General features: G+C 51.4%; 1 protein-coding gene and 1 long non-coding RNA gene across 3 annotated transcripts in view; one reads left to right on the top strand and one right to left on the bottom strand.

Annotated features, from left to right (window-relative positions):
• Positions 1-2,079: 2,079 nt before the first annotated feature.
• Positions 2,080-14,129, bottom strand: LOC129033530 (uncharacterized). Its single transcript, XR_008501603.1, has 3 exons — positions 14,073-14,129; positions 5,978-6,059; positions 2,080-5,784 (listed from the first exon to the last, which is right to left on the bottom strand). It is a non-coding gene; the product is annotated as an uncharacterized LOC129033530 (long non-coding RNA).
• FGD5 (FYVE, RhoGEF and PH domain containing 5) overlaps positions 13,416-25,996 on the top strand; it is a 124,725-nt gene continuing 112,144 nt past the window's right edge. For both annotated transcript variants that reach the window (XM_054482248.2, XM_054482247.2), the window contains exons 1-2: positions 13,416-13,580; positions 21,619-24,247. In XM_054482248.2, the coding sequence (XP_054338223.1) occupies positions 13,568-13,580; positions 21,619-24,247 (2,642 nt within the window). In that variant the 5' untranslated portion in view covers positions 13,416-13,567. The remainder of the gene's footprint in view (positions 13,581-21,618; positions 24,248-25,996) is intronic.

Genomic DNA, 25,996 nt, shown 5'->3' with positions numbered 1-25,996 from the left:
ACTAAATGCCAGGCACTTTCTAGGCCCAAAGGAACAATAAAGAACAAGAAAGCTCCCTGCCCTCATGGAGTTTATACTCTGCAGTTGGAGACAGACAAAGCAACTGAAGAAATGAACAAGCAGAATAATTTCAGGTAGTGGTAAGTGCGGTGGAGAAAACAATCCCAAGTCACACGCTGGAGAGTGGCTCGGGGCACTGGGAGATCTCCGCAGGGCCCCGGGGACGGCCTCTCAGGAGATGCGTCTGAGCAGACATCTGAGAATGGGAGAGAGCCAGCCGTGGAAAGATCTGGGCAAAGGGGAGTGCAGCAGAGGTGGCAGATGGGTAAGGGCAAGGTCATGTATGACGACCAGAGAGGTGCCAGGGTGGCTGGGAGTGCCATGAGGGGGAGAGTGGAATGTGAAGAGGAAGGATGGCGATGGGGCCACTGAAGACTGTGAATCTGATTCTCAGTGCAGTGGGAGCCTCTGAGGGGTTTTAGGTTAAAAAGGCTGCAAGGGATAAAATCCCACCTAACCTCCCTTAGCAGCTGTGAGGAAGTGCAGTGGACACTAGGGGCCCTGCCTGGCTCTGCATGACCAGGTTGGGGCTGCAGTGACCTTGGCTGCTAATGGCTGACAGCTGCCCCTTTCTCCTGAACATTGCCCTTGGTGGCCAGCAGGCACTCCCCTAGCACTGTGCCCCCCTTCTCCAGGGTGAATCACCCCCTCAAGGTGGGACTCATGCTGTGGTGCCCTGTGTGCTCCAAAGGCCCTGAAGGTCAGGCTGAGGCCAGTGTCCAGCAAGGACACAGCCTTGTGTGGTGTTTTCCCTGCATCCCTCACTCCCTGCTGAGAGCATTTCTTCAGGCTCTCCTTCTAGGGAACCTGGCATAAAACATGAGGAAGAGACCAAATGGTGGCTCTAAAGGCTGAACCCAACACTTGCCACACAATTTGCCTAGAATGTTCCTGATTTTAGCACTGAAAGTCCTGCATCCCAGGAAAACCCTCAGTCTCAGGCAAACTGGAATGATTGGTCAGCCTTGGTAACTGCTTCATAAGTAAGACTCATTCACTCATTCATTGGCTATCTTCTGGGCGTCTCCTTGTGCCAGGTTCTGTCCGTGGAGCCATGGCAGGGGCCCATCCTTATGGAGCTCACAGTCCACTGCAGCAGGCAGTCACTATCCTAAGATGATCACTCAGGCCTGCAGATCAGGAGAGTCAATGCAGGGTGGTGAGCTGGGGGCTGCCCTTGAAGGAGGGGAAGGAGCTGCCCAATGAATGGGGTGGGGACATTCTGGGCTGAGCACCCACCCTGGTGAGCTGATGACCAGGAGAGCCCTGAGCTTTGGATCTACAGATGCAGAGAGAGATTGTGAGAAGGAGGTTCAGGGTGCCCACTGGCCATGCCCTTAGCTTCTCCAGGCCTCAGTTTCCCCATCTGTGAAGGTCTCTCCAGCTCCAGCAGGAAGCCTAGAATATCCACAAAGCAAAGAGCTCTTTGGGAGGAGCCCTCTGTAGTCACCAAGGTTCCTGGGTGACCATCAAGATGGTTAAGACCTCAGGGAACCTCCTCTGTACCAGTAGACACTATACTGGTTCCTGAAGCCCCAGGATGATCCAGACAAATAGGTCTATTATTTCCATTGTAGAGACAAGGAACCTGAGGCTTAAAGAGAAGTAATGACTCATCCAAAGTCACGTAGCCAGTGAGTGGTGGACCAGGTGGGGGTGTGGGATTCCCAGGGCTCTCAGACCCACAGCCACTGAGCCACTTCATAAGTTCAAGAAGATAAAGAAGGCATCTTCACTTCCATTCTATTCATTCCTTTATGCACCCCCTTTTTATCCACTCACCTACTATAGATGTGAGTGAATAAAAGCACAGATTCCAGAGCCAGCCTGCCTGGGTTCAGACCCCTGCCCAACATGCAGAAGCCATAGGATTGAAGGCAAAAGACTTTGCCTCCCTGTGCCTCGAATTCCTCATCTCTCAAAGAGGAGACCAAAACTGCACCTCTCTCCAAGGGTTGTTATGAAGATTAAATGAGTTAATATACATAAAGCACTTACAACCTGGCACACCATATGTCTCAACTATGATTGTTTCTTTATTGCTATGACTCAGTATTACACAAGTCGTTATAATAAAACATTGGCAACAACCTAAATGTTCAACAATAGGAGAGTTACTAAGTCTAGCACGATTTCTCAATTTCAGTGGATATGATAATAATTAAGACAGGGTGGTCTTGGTGCAAAGATCAACAAATAGACCCAAGGAACAGAAAGGAAAGTCCAGAACTAGCCCAACATGTATAGAAGTCCCAAATTTATAACAGGGGAGACATAGCAGTACAGTGAGAAAGGGTGTTTTAAATAAATGGTGCTGGATAAATTGGACATTCACATGGGAATAAAAAGATTCTTGACCCCTTCCTCACACCATACACCTAATTCTGTTTCCATGACCTCTAAGCAGCCATTTCAACTTAACCAGAATATTGGCTATGTGTATGTTCACTCAGCCCTGTGCATTTGAAAAAGGTAACGTTATGAGCAAATGTGTGAACTTGAAATTATAAAGCCACTTCAGATATGTGCACAGACTGACAAGGAAGCCACGGTGAATTTCAGTGGTGTTGGTGGCTACATGTGAATGAAATCTTTGGTTGTGATGGTTGTCCTTTCAGTAAAATGAAGGACATTCCTTTATTTTGAAGTTAACTTACACATCTCATCCAATCCAAGATTATCGTGGAGAACGAAGGTGAATTTTAGGCAACGAGTAGTCAATAAGAAAGTTCCAATTTCCTTTGGAGAAAAAGGAAAACATGTTTTGTTGTCCCCCAACAGTGAGATGGAAAAAAATAACCAAGGGAAAAGTCACCCCACGCTTTCCTCGAGGCCGTGGGCCCCCACCACTGTGGCGCCATGAGGAAGTCGAAGGTTGAGCGAGCAAAACATGTTTTCCTTCTGCAGGACGTCTGTAGGAACTGTTGGAATCAATTATTGGAAAACACAAAAATAAAATAAACTCCAGCCCATGGTAAACTATCCCTTCTTTCTGGGATCAGGAAAACAAAGGCCAGGATTGGGGTCAGCATGGAACAGTGGGCAAACAAGGGCGGTAGGAGGCAGGGACCTGGGCTTCAGGTAGAGCAGGATGAATCTGGAACCTTCCTGAGCCTCAGTTTACCCATCTGCAAATTCATGATCCTGAGTCCACCTCACAGAGTTGGGGGTGAACATGCCATTTCACTCACTCAATAAACGTGTATTTTGCTCCCAGTCTGTGCCAAGCTGTGAGCAGGGGCCGGGCCAGCTCCATGGCTATGGAACCAGTGCAGCCACACTGGGTCCCACATTGAGGAGGGCCCTGTGCTTGGCTCAGATCCCCACATGCTGCAGTGACCTCTAGAAATCCTTAATTTTTGAAGAAAAGGTATTGTATTTTCATTTTGCACTGGGCCCCACCAATTATGTCTCTGATCCTCAGAGTGAGGCAAGAGCCAGTGTTGCTTTTAATTGCTCGTCGGGTGCATCTGACCCCACTGGGTTTCCCCCAATGCTTGGAGTAAAGAGGGTGCTGATAAATGGGGGTTAAAATGAAGGCGCAAGGAGAAGCCAGGGGTATGGATACTGCTCTACCACCCACCTAGGTGTGCCTGGCCACAAGGGGACCCCTTCACACTCTTGTAAGTGCTGCGCCTGCCACTGTTTCAGGGGAGATTATCTCGATTTTGGTTGGGAGGGTCTTGAGTTAAAACCAGGTGTGTGGTCACAAATGACCTGGGGTCAGACCTTTCTGCTGCTTGCCAGCTGTGTGTCTAAGCAAGTCTCTGCGCCTCAGTTTTCTCATCTATGAAAAGGGTCATACATGCTCATATACATGACATACATACGTGCAGGGTGCTTATGGTACTGGGATCACCAGTAGCCCAACCAGCTTGAGGAGGCCCTGAGCCCTCACCTACGCAGACAGGCAGGGAGCGTTTGGATCCTGAGGGAGGTGTTTATAGCCAGCGGCAAATTCTCCTCGGGATTCCAATTTAAGAATTTGACTTGACCCTGGGATGCTGCGCCTGGACAGCGAGGGCTGGCTGCTGCTGCCTGTTTATAGGTGAGATGTGAACAAATGGTATTTATAAAGGGTTAAACATTGGTTAACCAAACTATCAAGTCAGTGAGAAATGGCACGTGGATTAGATCTCCAAACACAAGGTCCACCTGCTGAAAGACATGAAATCCTAATTCACTGCCTACTATGTGCCAGGGACTTTGTTAACAATGCTCAGTAAAAAAAAAAAAAAAAAAAATCTAACATTGCTGACGGTTACCTGTGTGCCAGGCACTAGGCTAAGGGCCTCAGGGTCACTATCTTATTTCATCTTCCTAGTGGGCATGTGCCGTAGATGCCAGAAAAGCCTCATTTTACACATGAGGAGAGGGACACCCAGAAGGAACAGGGACTTTGTGGGGGCTCAGGGCTGGTGAGTGGTGGGGCTGGGGCTCCATCCCAGCGTCAGAGATCACACTGTAGGAAATAATCAGCCCGACTCAGTGTGTGGCTCCTGCTAGGGGTGGAAGGTGCTTTCCCCACACCCGCCCCCCTCATTAGGGACTCCCCTAAGCTGTAGAGGACCAGGCTTCAGCCTGGGGCCCCCCTGCTGGAAGGCAGCTTGGAGGCTGCTCCTGCAGGGACTGTGTGTGTTGACAGCAGCCTCTTCTTGAAGGACAGAGCCCCCGCAGCCACAGGGCGATGGACTTGGTGCCCAGAGCAGCCAAGTGTTTTAATGGTGTTCCTGGACTGGCCCTGATTCATTTCTCTAAGCGTCTGGGTTTTGGGTGGGGGGAGATGCACCCCTAGCAATTAATGATGTCGGTGACAGAGGTTCACACTTGCCTCCCATGTCTGTGCGCACGAATGCACAAGTGCTCATTAAGCTAATTAATATGGTCTTTCCAGAGCCACTACGTCCCTCACCCTCTGCCACAGGGCTGGCAGAGAGAACGCAGTCTCCACTCTGGAGCTCGAATGGGGAAAATAAATCAGGAGTTGGCCCTGGTGGCTCATCAAAATGCCTCTCTTTAAACCACCACCCTTCCTGGTGCATTGGAGAAGGTGACATTGCTACCTCTGTTCTGCAAAGCCAGCCCACAAGGGAAGGGTCGGCCTTGTGAGGACTGAGCTTCCCGTCCCCAGAATTCAAGGACAGGTGTCTGTCAAAGGTAGGAAGTTGGAGTCAATTGCTTGTCAGGGCTTTCCCGAGCTGCCCCGGCTCCCTAGCTGGGCACAGCAGGGCACGGACAGGCCCTGGCCCTTAGACTCTACCACACATTGAGTGAATGATTAACAGCTGGGTTCTCCTCTGATGGCCTAGTTCGGACTTCAGGCCCTTTGGTGAGAAGGGAGTCCCTGTGTTCCCCCAACCCCAGGCTTTTAACAGGGCCTCCAGAGCCTTAACCCCCTGTTTCTCCAAATGAAGAATCTCATTCAAGCTGCAGGGAATCTCACCTCACTGGGCCTGGGAGCAAGCATCAAAATGTGTATTATACCCAGCCCGGAAGATCCTTCAGATCAGGGAGTTTGGGATCCCCTGCTTTAACCCAAAGGTGTGGACCTTGGCAGTGACCTTGTCAACTCCTCAGAAAGTCAAATCACCTTTTTTCATTCTCTGTGCATGAGGCCCCTTTCAGCTTGGTGGGAGGGTAAGCAGGAAGGCACAGGTTTACCCTGGGTTTAACCTCAACTCCTCCAGCATGAACCTTTACTTCTCTCAGTCTCAGTCTCCTCATCTGAAAAACGGGGATAATAATACATCCCTCCAAATGCAATCAGCACCCCAAAAAGTTCCTGGCAATTGTGCTTGCTCAAGAAATGTTAGTTCTCTTATAGGGCGATCATTTAATCTTTGCTCCCCGTGCCCCCAACTAACTCCTCTTGAGAGATGGTTCCCTGCACTGAGCAGATGTTAGAGTGAGCACTTACTGTGTGCTGGGCTATGTTCTCCGTGCTGGAGGTGGAGGAGCCACCAGGGAAGATCCAGCCCTGCCCTCCCGGGGTTGGCATTCTAATCGGGGAGACAGCACACACATACACAGGCAAATAAATGGGACAGTTTCAGATAGGAATGAGTGCAGAGAAGGAAGAGAACCAGGTGATGGGATGGCAAGGGACTAGGGAGTGGTGTCAGAGGTGCCTCTGTGAGGGGGGCATTTGAGACCTGAGAAATGAGAAGAGCCAGCCCAGCCATGTGAACATTTAGGAAGGAGTTTTCCAGGGGATGGAAATAACAGGTGCAAAGTCCCTGGGGCTGGAAGGACTGAGCAGGGTCAGGGATGGAGAAGAAGGCCAGTGTGGCTGAAGTGAGTGAAAAGGGGGAGGTAGTGAGAGATGGGGTGGGGAAAGGGGACGTGATGAGGTGGGTGGGGTGCTGGGGCTTAGGGGCTGTGGTAAGGAAGGAGGATGCTATTCTCAAAGCAACTGCTGAGCAGCTGTTGTGTGCAGCCACAATGCTGGGAGCTGTGTTCGTGGCATCCTTACAGCGGCCACTGGGGGTGGGGGAGGGACGGCTGGTGGCTGGTTACAGAGAAGGCTGGGCTTCTGAGTGGTGGCCACATTTGGGTGCAAGCCACAGAGTCTCTACCCTCCCCCACCCTCCACAACAAATGACTATGTCTCCCCATGACTCAGGTCTCTCCAGGGTTCTCAGGGCAAAGTCCCCCAGAAAAAACACCTTTCAGAGTCCCAAGTCCCTGTCACTCTGCACTGAATCCCACCAGCACCCGTGGCCAGAAGAAAATCTTTTACAATGTGAATGAGAATCCATCCCTCCCCTGCTTTGCCTCCTCTGTGGCTCCACATTTTAGTTCAGAGAATGAAACCCAAAGTCCTTGTACCGTGTGGTCCAGATGAGGGCCAGCCTCTCCACCCCTCTGAGTTCACTTCAATGTTGCCCTCCATCCAATGGGTATAACATCCAGACTTGCCTTTCCCTTGGAATGGTGGTGAGACTTGGGGGGTGTCCCTTGGGGGATGTGACCCCCACTTGTCGCCTGTATGCCCAGGAGGAGTTGGTGAAGAGGCTCTCAGCCAGGCCTGCCCTCAGAAGGGTTAACGTGGCCTCTTTGTCCCATGGTTGCCATGGGGACAGTTCCTGCCCTTCAGGAAGCAGGGAGAGCAGTTTCCTGTTTTGAAGAAGGCTTGAGTGCTGTTTTCCTCCAGTCCGCCTGCCCAGAGAGGGGCAGGAAGCCTAAGGCCAGCCGCCCCTGCTGCTGGGTGTGTGGCGGAGCCGTGCCCACACCCAGCCAGCCAGGAGGGGCTGTTGTGGAAATGCAGCCTCGGGAAAAAGCCAAACAGGCCAGTGCAAGGAAAAAAAATGGCTGGCCGGAAGAGGGTGGCCGCTTCCTCCACAGACCTTGAATCCCACCCAGTGATAAAAATCCCACCCAGTGATAATAAAAACTCCAAGCTGGTTCTGCCCAGCCTCTGACCCCCCTCCCCCAGAGCTCAGCCCTTCCTTGGAGAGCTGAAGACTGCTGGACCAAGACCTTGAGGCCCCTGCCTACCCCTCTCGCCCAAATGCACTCCCACCCGGCACGCTAGTTGCTCTAGCTTCGTCAGATTTGGCCCCCATTTTCCATCCCCACCCCTGTCTGGAATGCCCTTGCCTCTGATGAGGGTGCAGATCAAAGCCCACCTCCTCCTAGAAGCCTTCCAGCATGCATTTGAGCCCGTGCAGCCCCCATGGGTCAGGAGCATTCATGAATTCAGGTCTCATCTCCTCTTGTGGCACCCCGGCTCCTGCCCTCCAGGTTTCCCACCTCCAGACTTGCCCCTCTGACTCATCCACCACTCCAGCTACCACATAGCTTTCTACCACACAGGGCTGACCATGTCACCCCCTCCCTCAGACTATGGCTCCTCTCTACCTGCAGGGTAAAGTCCAGACTCTTTGGCCCACCATTGGTCAGAGAGCTTTCACATACATGTCCTGTGCTGTGACCACAAAAATTTCTCACCGTGCCCACCTGCCTTCCTCTTCCATCCCTCCAGGCGCTTGCTCAGGCAGTTTCCCTGTACCTAGTAGGGCCACCCTACTGCTGCACCTGGAAAATGCTGCCTGACCTTTCAGGCCCAGTCCAAATGTCACTTCCTCTCCTCTTAGGGGTAAGCTTAATTCGATCCCCTACTTTCAGCTCAGCTGCCCTGCATCACTGTCAGCTGATCCCAGGCCCTTCTCTCTGATCACATCATGAACTCTTTAAGGACAGGGAAATGAAGAGAGAAGAGAACTAAAATTCACCGAATCCTCACTTCAACCCAAGAGAAGTTTCATTATGCCCATTTTACAGAGGAGAAAAATGAGGTGCAGCGAGGTGAAATGACTTGCCCAGGGCCACAGAACCAGTACCTGGCGTGGTCGAGAACCTGCTCCTCTCTCAGCCTGGGTGAGCATGGTCAGGGCTGTGGGGGTCTGAGCTAAATTTATGTGATGTCCTCCAGCAATGTGTGCAGCATGGGAAGGGAAGGGCGGCCTTGCTCAGACACCATTTCCCTCCCCACTCTACCCCCACAACCCCCCGCCCCCCAGCAGGTGTCTGGCTTACATTTGTCCTCCCTGGAGCCAGGAAGGCAACTCAATTACTTTTCAGGGGAAGATAAGCCCCAGAGGCTGATGGTGTCACAGCCGTGGCACTGCAGGTTGAGCAGTCTAAGACTGCAGGGACCAAGAGGTCAGCAGCTGAAGAGGCTGCAGGGCCAGGGTAATTTCCTTCTTAATAGCATGCATTTTCTTCTAGGTGACAAAAGGTGGACCTCGTGGAAAATGGGAAACACAGGGGGCCCCTGCCACAGGAGCAGGATGCAAAGGTGGCCAGCACACAGTGGGAAAGCAAACCCTGAGGTTCACCCCCTTCTGCCTGGGGGCAGGAAGCAGAACCCAGGCCACCTCCACAGGCTGCTGCCCTGCTCCCGCACTGCCCTCCACTACCCCCAACTCTGCTCATTCCAGCATGCACAGGGTGCTCAGTAAGTGCTCCTTTCTGATCTTCTCATGCTCTGATTGTGGGGGTTGTGTGCCCCAGTTCCTGGTCAGTTGGCTTTGTTTGTACACATTTATGGAGCACCAACTGTGTACCAGACATCATTTATTAAGCACCCCCCTATATCCCTCTCCCGTACTGAATTCTTTAGCTGAATGATCTCATTTACTGAGGAGACACTATTATCATTTTCATTTGATTGGGGGTGGGGAGGAGTGTGCTGAAGTAGGTAAGAAGGCCAGCCCCAGAACCAGGGTCCCATGCCCACCACTTACTAGTTGTGTATTCCTGGGCAAGTAAGTACCTTAGCCTCTCTGCACCGTGGCAGCCTCATCTGTAACATGGGGGTAATAACAATGCCTACTGCATGGGTTTGTTAGGAGGATTAAATGAGGTAATATATGCAAAACATATATTGAAGGCACAAATATATCAGCATATAGCTCAGCAAATATCAGCTATGATGATTTGCAAATGAGGAAACAGACTTAGTGACTCACCCAAGGTCACGCCCAAGTTAATGTGGTTCCTGACCACCACATCCCACTGCCTGTCTGGGAGGCTTGGTGATGGGCACTTTCACATGAGCTCACAGAGCCTGGGGTGCTTTTTTGTTTCTGGAGAACGTGGCCACATCCAGCTTTGGAGCTGGCTTAAAGGCTTCAGGCCTGTGGGAATAGGGAGCTGGATTTCAGTGATTTGGAGCTGGGGCTGCCATAACCTGAGCCGTGTTCAGGGAGGTAGTCAGCCCCAGATTGTCCAAGGATGATAGAAAGATGGGAAACATTTGCTGACTTGGAGAATGGTGCACTATGCATGTGCATGAGTGAGAGGTGTGTGGGATGGAACTCTGTGTGTGGGGAGGGTCCTGGGGTCTTAAAGGGTGCAGTGAAGGGTGACTTTGTTTGCAGAAGCCCCCAGGGAACCTGTCATCACCACCGCAGGAGTCTAAAGGCACCTGAGGGGTGGTACCATAATGGGAACACTGGTTGGCAGTCAGGAAGTCTGTTTTCCCCATTAGTGCTCTCATTGGGAATTAGATGTTGGGTGGCCTTCCTCAGCTAGCCTGGGAGCTCTGGGAAGCACAGGGTGAGGCTGGGCTGTGAAGCTGGCCAGGTACCTGGCACAAAGTAGGCACTCCACTTGTTTTTGCTGGTTGAATGAATTGAAGAAAGGAAGGAATGCCCAGGATTCTGGTCAAGATTCTGCCATGGTAACCTTGGGCAAATGTGGTATACAGCAAATAGCATTGGCCCTAGAGACAGACGGACCTGGGTCTGACTCCACCACTGCCTCTGGGTCTTGAGAAAATGTCTCACCCCTCTGATCCCCAGCTTTCTCACCTGTAAAAGGGGGACAATGATAAAAATCACTTTACATTGTCATGAGATGTATGGAAAGGGTGGAGCACAGAGCTGATGCACAGCAGGCATCCGCTATCAGCATTTGTTATCACTGTCATTGCTACGACTGCCTGCTGTTAGTGCCACTGTCTCCTCACCCGGCTGATGCACTGGACATCCAAGTTCCTTTGACCCCAAGTTCCCCAGGCTCTGAGGCTGACATCTGGCTGGTCCTGGGATGTGGCAGAACCATGGTGATGGTCCCCTTGGCCCCCACTTCCAACGCTCCCGCTAGGTTTTTACCGCGAGGTTGCTGGCAGCTGCTGGCCATTCTGATTGTCCAAAGTAGATAGAAAGAAAGGGCAGGATGGAAAGAGCAAAAAGAAAGGGGGAGAGAGGGAAAGCCTGCTCAGATGTCAACCCCGCTGGTATCTGCCTTAGAGGTTTCTGTCTTCCACCTTCCAGGCTCTTCCAGAAAAGCACAGAGAGGCTCTTGCCCACAAAAGGCAAAACCAAGGACTGCAAGCATTCACAGAGTACTAAATGGGTGAATGGAATGAGAGTCCTGGCTGGACTGTAAGGGCAAGTCACTTCCTCTCTCTGGGCCTCAGTTTTTCCATCTGTGAAATGGGGATATAATAACTCCTTTATAAAATTCTTGGGACAAAAACATATGTTAAAGGCTCAAGAAAGTAGCGATGATGGTCATCACCCCCACACATCATGTCTTTTGTGGGTATCTGCAGTCATTCCCCCTGAATTCAGTGAGTGGCTGTGGCTCAGTCCCATAAATACAACCACCAGTATCGGCAGTGGGTGTTTGTAAAGCCAACAGTATTTCCTATCCATTTTCTCTTATTAGGAACACCAAACAAAGGAATAAGCATTTCAACCTCATAGTCCATCACTCCACACTATTGTGTGGCTTTAGCTACACAAGTTCAGACCTGTGTTTTTCCCAACTGGCCTTGGTGCTATGATCTTTTAAAGTAGACGTTGCTTAGCCTCAAATCCCAAATTCAACAGTAGTGGAAAGGTCTCTTCCTGTCCTCCCTTCTCCTTTGCACGGGCTGACAGCGAAGAGTAACACTGGCAGTGAATTGAATTATCTGAGCCTCCCTCACCTGCTCCTGCCCTGGGGGTTCTAGGATATTTTGCTTTTATTGCTAATCTCAGAAACAAGATCAATTTTTAAAAAATATATATTTTCTTTTTGCATCAAATATTGAAGCGATTTATCCATTCACTCATTTGTACCCACATTTAAACACAGATATACCTGCCCACATCTTTTATACCACCAACTCTACCACCTCCCTCAACTCCACCACCTCACTCAACTCCACCACCTCCATCAACTCAATCCATTCCCTCACCTGTCCCACCTCCATCACCTCGACTGTCTCAACTGCCTCCACCACCTGCATCACCTCCTTCAACTCCACCTCCACCACCACCACCTCCTTCATCTCCTCCAGTTCCACTACATCCACATCATCTAGCAATTACACCACCTCCAACTCTTCCACTACCATGGGGTATATTATGTCCTCCAGTTATGCCATGATTTCCACAACTACGTCCATCACCCTCTCCACCTCTACCACCACCACCTCGACCTCCTCTCCACCACCACTAGTTTCTACTACCACCTCTCCCTCCTTCACCTCCAACACCACCTCCACCTTCTCTGTTTCTGTTACTACCACCTTCGCTACCTCTACCACCTCCACCATCGCCTCCATCTCTATCCCTGCCACACCTCCATGCATGGACCCATAAAATGTATCAAGAGCCTAAGTAACACCAAATTCAGCTACAGATTTTCTATTCGAGTCACAAGTATTTCTCCACAGAAGCCTGGAGGATTAAGGACTCTGGGGCAGCTCAGAGATGGAAAGGACTTTGAAAGGATCAAATTCAGTTCCTAATTTTACAGCTGGGGAAATCGGATCCGCCTCCAGCACCACCTCTGGATACTCCTCCAGCAGGCCAGGTTTCTCCCATCTCGGCGAAGTCTTTGTCCCAGCGATTCCCTCTCCTGGGTAGGCCTCTCCTCTGGTTGAACCCTCCCCACTGTGGTCCTCCTCTGAGCTCCCACAGGCGCCTGTGCGTTCCCATCCCAGCATGAGCCTCGGAGTAGCAGAACTATCTGCCTGTCTGTGTGGATAAGCAGACTAGGAACTCCTGGAGGGTGGAGGCTTGGTCTGAGTCATCTATGTCGCCAGGCAGGTACCTGTGAGGGGCTACGCGGTGTGTGCTGAGTGGATAAGGAAAGGCTTCTCATTAACTGGTTCTCCCTTCCAATGTCACCTCCTCAGGGAGGCCTTCCTTGATCACCCAGTCTCTACTCCGGTGGTTCTCAAACCTGGAGGGTTTGATAAAATACGGGGTTTCTGATTCAGTGAGGCTCGGGAGGGTCCCGAGAATGTGCGGCGCCATCTGAGAGCCATCGCTCAGCCCCATTGCCCTGGTTTCCCTCCCTCGCTTTGAAATGGTGTCTCCAGCGACTTCCTCCCGTCTAAGCTCCATGAGGGCAAGAATTTGGGGCTGTCTTGTTCCGTGCTCAGCGCAGAGGCTGGCGCGGCACTGAACGAATGCCCAGAGTTAAAAATAAAGGGGTAGATGGTCCGCTGGGCGAAGGAGCCAGGAACACCCCAGAAACCCAACTCGCTGAGTTCTCGTCCTTCGAACCCTCAGCGCCTCCCGCGGTGTCCATGGCCACGGCCCCTTTAAATGTGCGCAGGGACGCCCCGGCCCTCGCCTCCCTGAATCCCTGACCGAGCAGGGGAAAAAAAAAAACCCTTCCTCTTCGGGAGCGGAGGAAATGTCTAGGAGGGGGTGGAGGCGCGGCTGCGGCGCAGGCGGAGGCGCGGCTGCCAGAGCGCAGCGCGCCCGGAGCCGGGAGCGGACGCGACGCCCGGCGCTGCTCCAGCCGCCGCCCCCGCGCTCGCACCCCCTCCTCCTCCCCCGCCCCGCGCCCCCGCCCGGCGGCCCCGCCCCGGAGGCTCGAGGCCGGCGCCCCCACTGCCCTGCGCGCCGCGCAGAGTCCAAGGCGCGCCGGGGCCGGGCGGGCGCCAGGGGGTGCGGGCCCCGCGGGGCGGCCGCGGAGGGAGGCGGTGTGTGGAGTCGCACTGGGACCCGCGGACGGACTGACGCGCCGACGGCGGCCCGGGCCCAGCGCGCTGAAGATGAACAGAGCAGGTAGGAGGCGCGGCGACCTCCGGCGCCGAGGCACGAGCGCGAGGGACCCCGGCCGGGCGCTCCAAGTTGGAGCTCCCGGGGCGCCTGGGATTAGCTGCCCGAAATCCTCCGACCTTTCAGTGCCGCTCGGCCTCGGCCAAAGCATGCGCGACTCCGGGGTCCCCTCGCCGAGGAGGCTGAGAATCGGGGGCCCCCGTCCGAAGCGCCCTGCCTCAGGGACCTTCTCAGCCTTGGCGAGGCCGCGCCCTAGCGGTGCGCGCCAGTATCCCACTCCCACGGCGGTCCCCGGAGTGAGGGTCCCTTCCACAACGGAGAAAGACGCCCCTTTCGCAAAAGCGACTTAGTCGGGCCCCAAAACCTTTGCCCTCCATTCCCCAGCGTCCCGGACCGATCCTTGCTCATCTCTCAGGGGCCACACCTGACCCACGGGGCCCGTCCTGGAGCTCTCCCCGACTCCGGGACCAGTTCCCAGCCCTTCAGTACTCGGCATACCGGAAGGAGGATTCCTGCTCCCTTCTTTCCTCCTAGACCCCGAGGCTTGGAGCTCACTCTCCAGATGAGACTAAAAAGCCCAAAATTAATCCCCCTATAGCGCACCCCTCCCTCGCAGCGCCCTGGCCGGGGGCCTCCATTGTGCCTCCCCTAGGGGACCCAATGCCAAGGGGACGCTCCTCGCCGCCGCGCTGAGCCGGTCCAGGTTCCCTCACCCCCAGTCCATCGCTTCCCTGCTCTATGAATTTGACTCCCCCAGCTCATCCCTGCAGTTCAGAGATTCCGTGAAATCAAAATGTGTTTGAAATCGCAGGGATCCCTCCAGAGTAGTGCCGTTTAACGGATTTAGAAAGTGAGACTCGGAGATGGGTGGTGCATGGAACCCAGTCCTCGGGATTCCCAACTCCATCTAAGCGGAGGGCAGAAAGTTCTCTTAAAATGAGAGTTTGCAAGGGAACAGTCCTAGCTAACTTCATCTGCCTGCCAAGGAGCAGTCACCACTCTATTTTCTTTTTCTCACAGAATTTAGTAGAAGGCAGCCCGCTCCCCAACCAACACCCTTGTCCAAAGCCATACTCCAAAACACACATCCCTAAAGAAACAGGAAGCCACCATTTTGGCTGTCTTGGAACCATATCCTGCTGGTGTGTGTGTGTGTGTGTGTGTGTAGGATTTTTTCTTTTAAAAATCTTTTTAATGAAAAAAAGTCATTGTTTTAGCAGTGAGGTGCAGGCTGCGCGTTTAGACAGTCTGGGAGTGTGGCAGCCACCTTCCGTGTCCAGGCCCTGTTATTGCTGGGCATACAGGCACATGGACAGTTAGTGAGTGTGAGTCACAGAATTGGGGAGCAGGATCGGGGGTGCCACTTTGCGGGAATGGAAGAGGCTGAAACAGAGGCCCAGAGCCCAGCCAGCCACTGCTTGGAAAGGGGGTTGCCTCCTGCCTGTGCTGGCGTGGCTGAACAGAGCCAGGCTAGCTTTTTCCTACACTCCTAATAAAACTCGCTTTATAACAATGGTGAGAGCGTTTCCAGTTTTCCCACGTTTTCCTGCATGAGGCTTGGGCAGACCCTCCCTTCTCTGAGAATCTGGGAGATGGAGTGAGTCGGAATAAACTTAGAGGCAGGTTTGGTCCCAGGAAATCTTAGCCGTTGTCACTCTTGGGTTCAGCCTTCCTGTAATTTGTCTCCAGTGTAAACCTGGTTCCTTTTTCAATGTGATGGTAATGATACCAGCCTCACATTCAGACCGTGCACCATGGTCTGAATTTCGTGATCACGTGGCATGGTGGTTCACAGACTCCATAGGACTGAATCTCAGAACCATCATATGCTTAGTTATGTGACCTTAAGCAGGTTATTCAACCTCTCTACACCTGTTTCTTTATCTGAAAAATGGGGATTAAATAGACTAAAACATGTAAGGTGCCTAGAAAGAACAGTGTCTGTAGCAGAGCAACCAGTAAATACCAACTAATATTTATTGGGTACTTAATATGACTTGGTATTGCTTTTAGGTGTTTTACTTCTATCAGTTTATTTAGTTTTCACAGTCACCTTATGAGGTGAGTACCATTGCCATCCCCATTTTATAGATGGGAAAATTGAGGTGCAGAGATTTTATGGTCACTGGCTTATTGAAGGGCTGAGACAAGATTGAAACACAGACTGTCCAGCCTGAGAGCCTGCTTTTTTATCCAGTGCCTAACACGTAGTAGGGTGTAGGAAATGTTTGCCAGTCGACTTTATTAGGCATCATGTCTGTTATTTTCCTGAACTTCTCAACGGCCCTATGAAAAAAAAGGGGGTGTTTCATCATTTTACCAAAAAGGAAACTGAGGCTCAGAGAGGCAAAATGATGTGCCCAATATCACAGAGCTGACATATAGCAGAGATGGGATGGGAGCCCAGCCTTCCTGAGCCTGAGCATGCTCTTCCCACACTGTCCTGTCCTGTCTTCCTGGTAGTGCCGTGTCGTGGATCACTGGACCAGCCTAACAGCAGCCTAATTAGAAATCATCAGGCTTGGCTTGGACATTCCAGCAGGCACCCAGGAATGAAAGTTAAATTAAGATGTAAATGGAAGGTGAAATTGGAAGATAATTACTCTTGCAACATATGGTTATGAGAGTTCCAGGGGGAGTATAGTGAACTGCAGCTGAAACAGACTTTGTAACTGAAGATGGGATGTCAGAGGGTGTCTTAAGAAGAGCCAGGAGTTTAGAAGGCTGTGGTTGGCCAGAGCAAACCAGACTGACTGACTGGTCCCGTCCCCTCACTCTACAGATGGGGAAGCCGAGGCCCGGAAAGGGGAAGGGACTTGCCCAAGATCACACCTCCAGTTAAGGCAGAGCCAGGTGTGAAGATCAGGGCTCCTGGCTCCCAATCCAGTGCTCCTGGCTCCCCATCCAGTGCTCATCCCAATACCCCTGCTAATTGAACTTCTACATAGCCGACAAGGGAGCAGCAAGCACGAACATGTGAGTGACAGATATTTAATTAAAATAGAGAGAGAAAATATAAACTGGTACCAGGGGGCTGGCTGGGGATGATTTCTATCACTAGAAGCTGTTAAAAATCTCTTCCTCCTGTCAGTGCGATTCCCCCAGCCCCTAGTTAACTCCTGCCATCTTGGCTCAAAGGGTGTTTGGAGTTTGAGTCATCCTCAGGCAGAGCAAATTGCCAGGAGGCCCTGGGCATTAGTAACTCAGGGTGAGGGAGGGACCGACCCCCAGGCTCCGTGATACAAGGAGAGAGAAGGTTCACACCATAGCCTTCTCCAGAGGAACTCAGGAGAGCCCAGAAGGTCCACCAGCTACATCAATGCTGGGTTCTGGACAGGGAATCCAGAGAAGGAAACCGCAGCTCTGATTTAGACTATAGTTTCACCCTACCATACCCTAAAGCTCAGCATACTCTAAAGTTCCCTGGCGTGCTCTATCCAGGTGGAGCCTATTTTTTAATTGTGAAAATCCTCCTGTCCTTCAGCCTACACTCAGTGCTCTCTCTTTTCTGAGTCTTCTCTAGGCAGAATTGCCCTTAGACGTAGATAACATGATGCTGAGGTCAGGAGCTCCATCTGGCTCCCTTTTGTGATGCGGGTGAGTAGGAGGGGGCACAGCTGGATGCTCTCATACTCTTGATTTGTTTGCACCCTCCTTATCTCTGCTGGCTGGGGCCCCCAGAGCTCCCTCCTTGGCCCTTCCCTCTTCTCTGTCCGCACTCATGCCTCTGGTGATCTCAACAGGCTCCTGCCTTAAATTCCATCTCTATGATGGTGACATCCAGCCAGACCTCTCTTCAGAAGCCAGAGCCTGCTTGACATCTCCACCAGTGTGTAGTAGGTGACTGTGAATGGAGTTTGACCCATGCAAACTGAAATTCTGGATTTCCCTCCCCAGCACCTGCAGTCTTTCCTGTTCCAGTTGGCAGAAACTTCACCTTTCTAGTTGCGCAGACTCAAAACCTTGGTGTCGTTCTTGACTTTTCTCTTTCTTTTACACCCCACATTCATATGGTCAGCAGATCCCCTCAGCTCTCCCTTCTTGTTCAGAATCTGACCTCTTTTCACCTCAGCCTGATCCAAGCCTCCATCATCTCTTGGTTGGATAATTGCAGGAGTCTCCTCACTGGTCTCCCTGCTTCCTTCCTCACCATTTCAGTGTATTTCAACACATTAGCCAGAATGTGCATGTCCATCTGCTCAAAACCCTGCAATGGCTTCCCATATCACTCTGAGTCAAAGCCCTGCATAATCTGCACCCTCCTGTGATTCCTCTAGCCTCATCTGCTTCTCCTGCTCGATCACTTGCTCCCCTCTGGCCATGCTGGCCTCTTCGCTGTTTCTTGGACGCCAAGTGAGTCCTAGCTTTCCTCACCACTTTCGTGTCTTTGCTCATATGTCCTCTCAGTGAAGCCTATGCTGGTCACTCTATCTAAAATCGCAAAAAAAAAAAAAATACTCCTAATCATTTTGCATAGACTTTATCATCATCTAGCATATGATATGTAATGTACTTACCCTTTCTCTTGCATATCTCCCACCACTTCTCAATACAAGGTCCCTGAGTCTGGGGGCTTTGTTACACTTATTGATGCATCCAAATAATCTAGATTAGGGCCTGGCACATAGTTGGTACTCAATAAATATGTATTTAATGGAATTAGACTAAGATAAATTGAATGGGAGCAAATTAAAGCTAGTTGTTCACTTTTTGGTCAGTTAGTAGTTCTGAGCCCTGGACCCAGCCTTACATACATTTTTAAACTGCCCAGCTGTTTCTGGTCACCCTGGCCTTAGTTTCCCTACATTTTACCCTTCTCTTCTTCACCAGATGCTGGGACCTCTGAGTCTCCATCATAGAGGAAACACTCTGTGGCAAAAAGGGGATGGCAGAGGGTCAGGTGACAACACTAGAAAGCAGGAAACGCAGGTTCTACCAGGGCCCTGCTCTGGACTCGCTGGGTAGCCCCACACCAGCCACTCACCCTCTCTGTGCCTTAGTTTCCTCATCCTTCAGTGAGGGTCAGATGAAGCCTTTCTGCTTTTGGCTTGCTTTGATCTCAGAAGGGATGTGGCTGAAGCACTCTGCGCCTGGGGCTGGGAGCACAGGACAGGCGCTGAGTGTTTGCCATTCCCAGAGGCTCCTGTGGGGAAGTCATTTTCTTGCAGGATCATGCCTCAGACACCCGCCATAACCTTTCCCTAGGAGACAGTGCCTACAGATCAATAGCTTGATTGGATGAAGGACTGGGTGGGACGGGGGTGATAGAGCCAAGGTGATGGTCATTTTTCATGGCCCACCTGTCCCTTTGTCCTGTCTCATGGCACCCACGTGAAATGCCCACCTGTTAAGGATAAGAAATGAGAGTCCCACCCCCAAAGAATAATTTCGTGCCAATGCCTGCCACCCAATGTTGACAGTGTGAAGCTCATATTACATAGTGTATCAGTGTAGAGCAAGACTTCAACCAAGGGAAGATCTGGGGTAGGCAAAGATGGACTTTATCTGAACAACAGCTACTATTTATTGAGTATTTCTATGTGAAGGTCTGCTACTGAGCCTTTTTGATATATTATGTAGCCTTTAATTTTTAAAACAACCCATTGAGGGTAGGTGCTGTGTGGCACCCATTTTACAGATGAAGAAACTGAGGCTGAGTTTCATAGCTGATAAGTAGCAAAGTCAGGATTTGACCCAGATCAGCTAGGCTCCAAAAGCTCCCTCTGTTACTCCACTCTAACAGGTAGCTGAAGCGTATCTTTTTAAGCTCCAATGTTTTGTTTTTCACTAATATGGATAGACATTTTTCTAAACTAGGACACACATGACTGTGGACGGAAACAAGGAGTTTGATAGTCACTATTTCTAGAAGATTCTGGGTCATTGTATGGATGTCAGTGGCTGGCCTGGGCATTGATTTGGATGAAATGGTTTGGATTAGGGGTTTGATGCAGTGGCTATTTTAACCTTTAAACCCATTGGCACTGATAACCAACTTTGGCTTCAGAAATACTGAAATTGAGGTGCCAGTGGTACAGTCCTATGGAGATGTCTAAAACCAGTTAGAGTTGTGCTGGACAATACCGTAGCCACCAGCCACATGTGGCTAGTGAGCACGTAAAATGTAGCTAGTCTAAATTGAGATGTGCTGCAAATGTAAAATGCATATTAGATTTGGAACACTTAGTATGAAAAAAGTCAAACACCTCATTAATACATTTTATATATTGATTACATATTGAAATGATAATATTTGGATATATTGAGTCCAATAAAATATACTGTTAAAATTACTTTTACCTTTTTTTTTTTTTTTGAGACGGAGTTTTGCTCTTGTCACCCAGACGGGAGTGCAGTGCCTCAATCTTGGCTCATTGCAACCTCTGCCTCTCAGGTTCAAGTGATTCCTCTGCCTCAGCCTCCTGAGTAGCTGAGACTACAGGCATGTGCCACCACACCCGGCTAATTTTTGTGTTTTTAGTAGAGACGGGGTTTCACCATGTTGACCAGGCTGGTCTCAAACTCCTGACCTCAAGTGATCCGCCCACCTTGGCTTCTGAAAGTGCTGGGATTACATGTGTGAGCCACTGCACCCAGCCTTACCTATTTATTTTTGATGTGCCTACAAGATAATTTAAAATTGCCTATGTAGTGATATATGTGGTTCACATTCCAGGGACAGCCCTGGATTAGAGATTAGTGGTGTTAGATGTTTCAGGGACAAAACTGGGCCTAACATGCGTGGGAAGAGAAGAGTTTGCTGGCAGAGATCTCCCGGCAGTCTGCTTCATCTTCCCTCCTGTTAGGAGCCAGGCTGTTATTTTGAGGCCACTTGTGTCATACCCAAGCCTTAGTGGGAATGGAGCTGGGAGATTAGACCATGCTGAAGGGGAAACATGGGAGTCCTAATCCATGGGTGGTGGGGCTCCAGGCAGTACTTTTGAAGCAGAGATGTTGGGATGGAGATGGATTCTATGCCCAGTGTGCAAGGGAGCTTAGGGGGCCAGGCAGGTGACAGGGAAGCCAGGCAGGAGGCATGGGCAGTCTTGTGGCAGAGAGATGCTGAGCTCAAAAGTTGGCGACCACTCATTTGACCGTTCCCCTTCTCTAGATCCTTCTTATCCTGCAAATCTTAGCTAAAATGTCACCTTCTTTAAGAGGTCTTCCCTGGCCACAGCGGCCCATGCTTCTCTAATTCCTGTTGCATTGTAGTCTGCACCACATCTTTTATTCTGCCATGGTCAGAAGGTCCTTAGCATCCACAGGGAAGAGACCTTTTGCAGATATCCATGTTGGCAAGTACTGTATAATTTCTCCCATGAAATTTGCATGCCCATGAAATTTGGGTGTAGGTCTGGCAGGACACAGTCCTGAAGCATGCAGATTCCAGACGTGACCGCCAGCAGAAGCACACATCACTCTTTCAAACCTTTGGAGTGTCATTCATGAAGGGATGAAATGGCAGCTATTCAGTCATAATATTCCAAGGGTCCCCGGCTCTACCCTTCAGTTGTTGTAACTCAACTGTGAGTTCTCAGCAGAGTCTGTTTTCTCTTCTTGACCCTAGGAGACCCTGCCGTCTGCAGTGCTATGCGTGTAGCTAGTGGGTACCCAATGGAGTAGCTGTAGAAGGGTGGATGTAAGCTCCATGAGGGCAGGAGGGAGGGTGACGGCAAGTTCAGCCTTTTCTCGTGGTCGCTGGCTCATAGAAAGTATTTATCAGTAGCTGCTGGATGAATGAATGCACTGACCTGGACACTTCATTTGAGGAGCACAGGATTTCATTTGGTTGATTTTCGTTAGTTGCGCTGCGTGTAGAAGAAAGGTCTGTTCACTTTGTTTACAGAATGAATCTTTAGTGGAAAATCAAGGGGTTTTAAAGATTCTGGTGGAGGGCATAAGCCTAAGACAAAGCACGGGAGGTGGGCTTCACGTGGGCCGATGGAACCATCTGCGGCATCCCCTGCAAGTGGTGTGTAGGAGACTCTGAATGGAAATAAAGTTAATTGTACTTTTTCTCCTTTTCTTTATTTTTGTCCTCTAGATTCGCCAAAACCACCTGTCGCTCCCAAGCCAAAGACTACCAGTCCACTGACGCCAGTGACCGCGCCCAAATTCCCTTCCTCAGCCAGGCCCGAGAGTCTTCACAGTCCAAACTCCATGTTCAGGGGTCCAAAGCCCCCCATTGCCCCCAAGCCCAGGCTGACCGCCCCAAACGAGTGGAGAGCCAGTGTGTACCTGAATGACAGCTTGAACAAATGCAGCAACGGGCGGCTGCTCTGTGTAGACAGGGGGCTTGATGAGGGTCCCCGGTCCATCCCAAAGTGCTCTGAGTCAGAGACCGACGAGGATTACATCGTGGTCCCCAGGGCTCCGCTGAGGGAGGATGAACCCAAGGATAGGGGCAGTGTGGGGAACAAAGCCCTCATGTCTCCTGAGGCCTCTGCGGAAGAAGAGGAGCGTGAGGAGGGAGGCGAGGCATGTGGCCTGGAGGGGACGGGAGCTGGTGAGGATTCAGCGGCCCCCGCTGCTCCGGGTGCAGGAGCGCTGAGCAGGGAGGGTGAGGAAGGCACAGACCTCATTCCTGAGGATGAAGGGGAGGGCTGCGCTGATGAGCCAGGGACGCTGGAGCAGGTGTCCAGAAGTGAGGAGGAAGAGAAGCTGGTGCAGCGACACAGGGAGTGCAGCCTGGAGGACAGTGGGCCTTGGGCTGGAGAGGGGGTCTTCCAGAGTGACCTCCTCCTGCCTCACATCCATGGAGAGGACCACGAGCCCCCCGACACCCCCGGGGAGGCAGAGGAGGATGATGAGGAAGGCTGTGCCAGCACAGACCCAGCAGGGGCAGATGAGGGTTCGGGTCCTGACAGGCCCACGGAGGACATGGGACAGGATGCTGAGGACACCAGTGAGGAGCCCCCTGAGAAGGAGGAGCTGGCCGGGGTCCAGGAGGCAGAGACGGCCACGGACTGCCCTGAAGTTCTTGAGGAGGGATGTGAAGAGGCCACGGGTGTCACAGGTGGGGAACAGGTTGACCTCAGTGAACCACCTGACCACGAGGAGAAAACCAACCAAGAAGTGGCAGCCGCCACCCTGGAGGACCGTGCACAGGATGAGTCCGCCGAGGAGAGCTGCCAGATTGTCCCTTTTGAGAATGACTGCACAGAGGACTTTGTGACTTCCCTCACAGGAAGCCCCTATGAGTTCTTCCCAACTGAGAGCACCTCTTTTTGCAGCGAGAGCTGTTCTCTTTCTGAATCAGCGAAAGGTTTAGAATCAGAGCAGGCACCAAAGCTAGGGCGGCGTGCGGAGGAGAACCCCATGGTGGGGGCTTCATGTGGCCAGTGTGGCTCCCTACAGGGTGGAGCGGCAGAGGGTCCCACAGCCCCTGATGTGGTGGTCGTGCTGGAGGAGGAGGCCTTGGATGATGCATTGGCCAACCCCTGTGTGATGGGAGTGGGCCTGCCGGGTCAAGCGGCCCCTGGAGAAGGAGGGCAGGCTGCATCGGACGCCCTGGGTGGTTATGGCTCGAAAGAAGAAATGAACTGTGAGGCAGAGGGTGGCGTGGTCCCCGCGGACAGGAAGAACACCAGCACAAGGGTCCGGCCCCACTCTGGGAAGGTGGCCGGCTATGTCCCAGAAACCGTCCCTGAAGAAACCGGACCTGAGGCGGGCTCGTCAGCCCCTGGCATTGGAGGTGCCACAGAGGAGGTGGGAAAGACACTTTTGTCATTGGAGGGGAAGCCCCTGGAAGCCAGCAGGGCCTTGCCAGCAAAGCCCTTTACTTTATACCCTCGGTCGTTCTCCGTGGAAGGCCGAGAGATTCCGGTCTCCGTGTACCAGGAGCCTGAGGGGTCACGGTTCGATGACCACAGGATAAAGAGGAAAGAGGACAATCTCTCTCTGTCATGTGTGATTGGCTCCTCTGGGAGTTTCTCCCAGAGAAACCACCTTCCGTCCAGCGGCACCTCCACGCCTTCTTCCATGGTAGACATCCCACCTCCTTTCGACCTGGCCTGCATCACCAAGAAGCCCATCACAAAGAGCTCTCCCTCTCTCCTGATTGAGAGCGACTCCCTGGACAAGTACAAGAAGAAGAAGTCATCCTTTAAGCGGTTCCTGGCACTGACGTTTAAGAAGAAGACGGAGAACAAGTTGCACGTGGATGTGAACGTGTCTTCCTCTAGGTCCTCTTCAGAGTCCAGCTACCACGGGCCTTCCAGGATTCTGGAAGTGGACCGGAGAAGCCTCAGCAACTCCCCTCAGCTTAAGTCTCGGACTGGGAAGCTCCGGGCTTCTGAATCCCCCTCCTCCCTCATCTTTTATAGAGATGGCAAGAGGAAAGGTGTCCCCTTCAGCAGGACGGTGTCCAGAGTAGAGTCCTTTGAAGACCGCTCCCGGCCGCCCTTCCTGCCCTTGCCACTGACCAAGCCACGGTCCATCTCCTTCCCCAGCGCTGACACTTCAGACTATGAGAACATTCCAGCCATGAACTCGGACTATGAGAATATCCAGATTCCACCCCGGAGACCTGCCAGGGCTGGCGCGTTCACGAAGCTGTTTGAAGATCAGAGCAGAGCCCTGTCCACAGCAAATGAAAATGATGGCTACGTGGACATGAGCAGCTTCAACGCCTTTGAGAGCAAACAGCAGAGTGCAGACCAGGACGCAGAAAGGTACCTGACATTCTATTTCCTTTCTTGTTCGGCAGCTGTAACTATCCAAGAGGCAGCGTGGGTGTGGGGGACAGATGGACTTGCTTTCCAGCCTCAGGCTCTTGTTTCTTACTAGCTGTGTTGACTTGGGGTGAGTGGCTTTATATCTCTGAGCCTCAGTTACTTCATCCATGAAATGGGACTCATGCTACCTCATGGTAGAGAGTTTAAGAAAATCAGAGTAAGGCCGGGCGCAGTGGCTCACGCGTGTAATCCCAGCACTTTGGGAGGCTGAGGTGGGCGGATCACAAGTTCAAGATATCGAGACCATCCTGGTCAACATGGTGAAACCCCGTCTCTACTAAAAATACAAAAATTATCTGGGCGTGGTGCCATGCACCTGTAATCCCAGCTGCTCGGGAGGCTGAGGCAGGAGAATCGCTTGAACCCGGGAGGCGGAGGTTGCAGTGAGCCGAGGTCACGCCACTGCACTCCAACCTCGTGATAGAGCAAGACTCTGTCAAAAAAAAAAAAAAAAAAGAGAGAAAATCAGAGTAGATATTCTGTGTGAAAGCAGTGTATAAGATGCCAAATACGGTACATGTGCAAGCATTTTTGTTTACATTATTTGGGAGACAGTTCTCGTTATCTCCTAGGTAGATAGATGGCTTTGCTACTTGCCTCTGAGACAGTCACCAAGAGAGAAGGTTCTGGAATCTGGCCAAACTAAATATCTTTCACATCAGGAAAATACCCTAAATTGAGATTGATACCTTTTTATTGAGTAAATATACACTGTATTCAACAGGGAACTAGAAAAGACTATTTAAATTGTTTAAAGAGCTGATGGTGCCCTGAGCTAAATTACTGAATGGAAGTCTTTAAGAGCTACATCCAAGCTTGTTTTTTGTTTTTTTTTTTAATTGATTCACTTTGGAAGTGAGAGTGAGACACTGAAGTTATTCAACAACAGTGGGGGTGTTCTGACCTCACCTTCCCAAGACTGACTGAATGCCCCTCATTGATCATCCTGAGTGGATAATTGCCAAATCTTGCCATTCCTCATGGAATTGTGGACACAAAGGTGATGCAGTTTGCCCTGAACCATCCTCATTGTTTGGGGGCACCTCATCTGAATTAATGAAAAACCAAAGTGGTTGTGATTTTAAAAGAAACCCTCTGATTCTTTTCCCTCATGTGCAGAAACTTAAACCAGTCCTACATAGCTGTTGCCGCTAGGAATTCCTAGGGGACCCGCAGTCTTGACTAGATAAGGATGATTTGCAATTAGCATTAGCTGTTGGAGTAGAGCTGCTAGGAAGTGTTTGCATGGATAATTCTCTTGAGTATTTTGCATGGTTCGCCATCCTGGCTCCATCTTCTCACTATCCCAAGTCTGGGTAAAGCGATTTATTTATTAGTTCTTTCTAAGATGAAAAGATTTGTTTGCCACAGCAAAGGTAAACACCAGCACAGCCCGAGGGACTGAGTTTAATTTGGAGAATGTGGACTCGTGGGAGCTGCAAGAGGGGTAGAGAGGCAGAGTTAACAAGTTCATTACATTAATAACAATCGACAGGGGTGGACAAGACCCGTCCCCAGCTGAGTGCCTCCTAGCACTGAGGAAAGCCAAACCAAGCTTTGCAACAATAAACTCTCCGTGCTGGAAGAGACCGCCCACCTCTAACAGGTGCTTATCCAGTGTACTTGAAATCCTCCAGCCACAGGGACCCCATCACTCCCAGAGCTGCCTCATCGGGTGCTGGGTAC

The sequence above is a fragment of the Pongo pygmaeus genome, chromosome 2 (genome assembly GCF_028885625.2).
Source record: "Pongo pygmaeus isolate AG05252 chromosome 2, NHGRI_mPonPyg2-v2.0_pri, whole genome shotgun sequence".
In the NCBI taxonomy this organism is placed as follows: Eukaryota; Metazoa; Chordata; class Mammalia; order Primates; family Hominidae; genus Pongo; species Pongo pygmaeus.
This window is presented reverse-complemented; position numbering and strand designations above follow the sequence as displayed.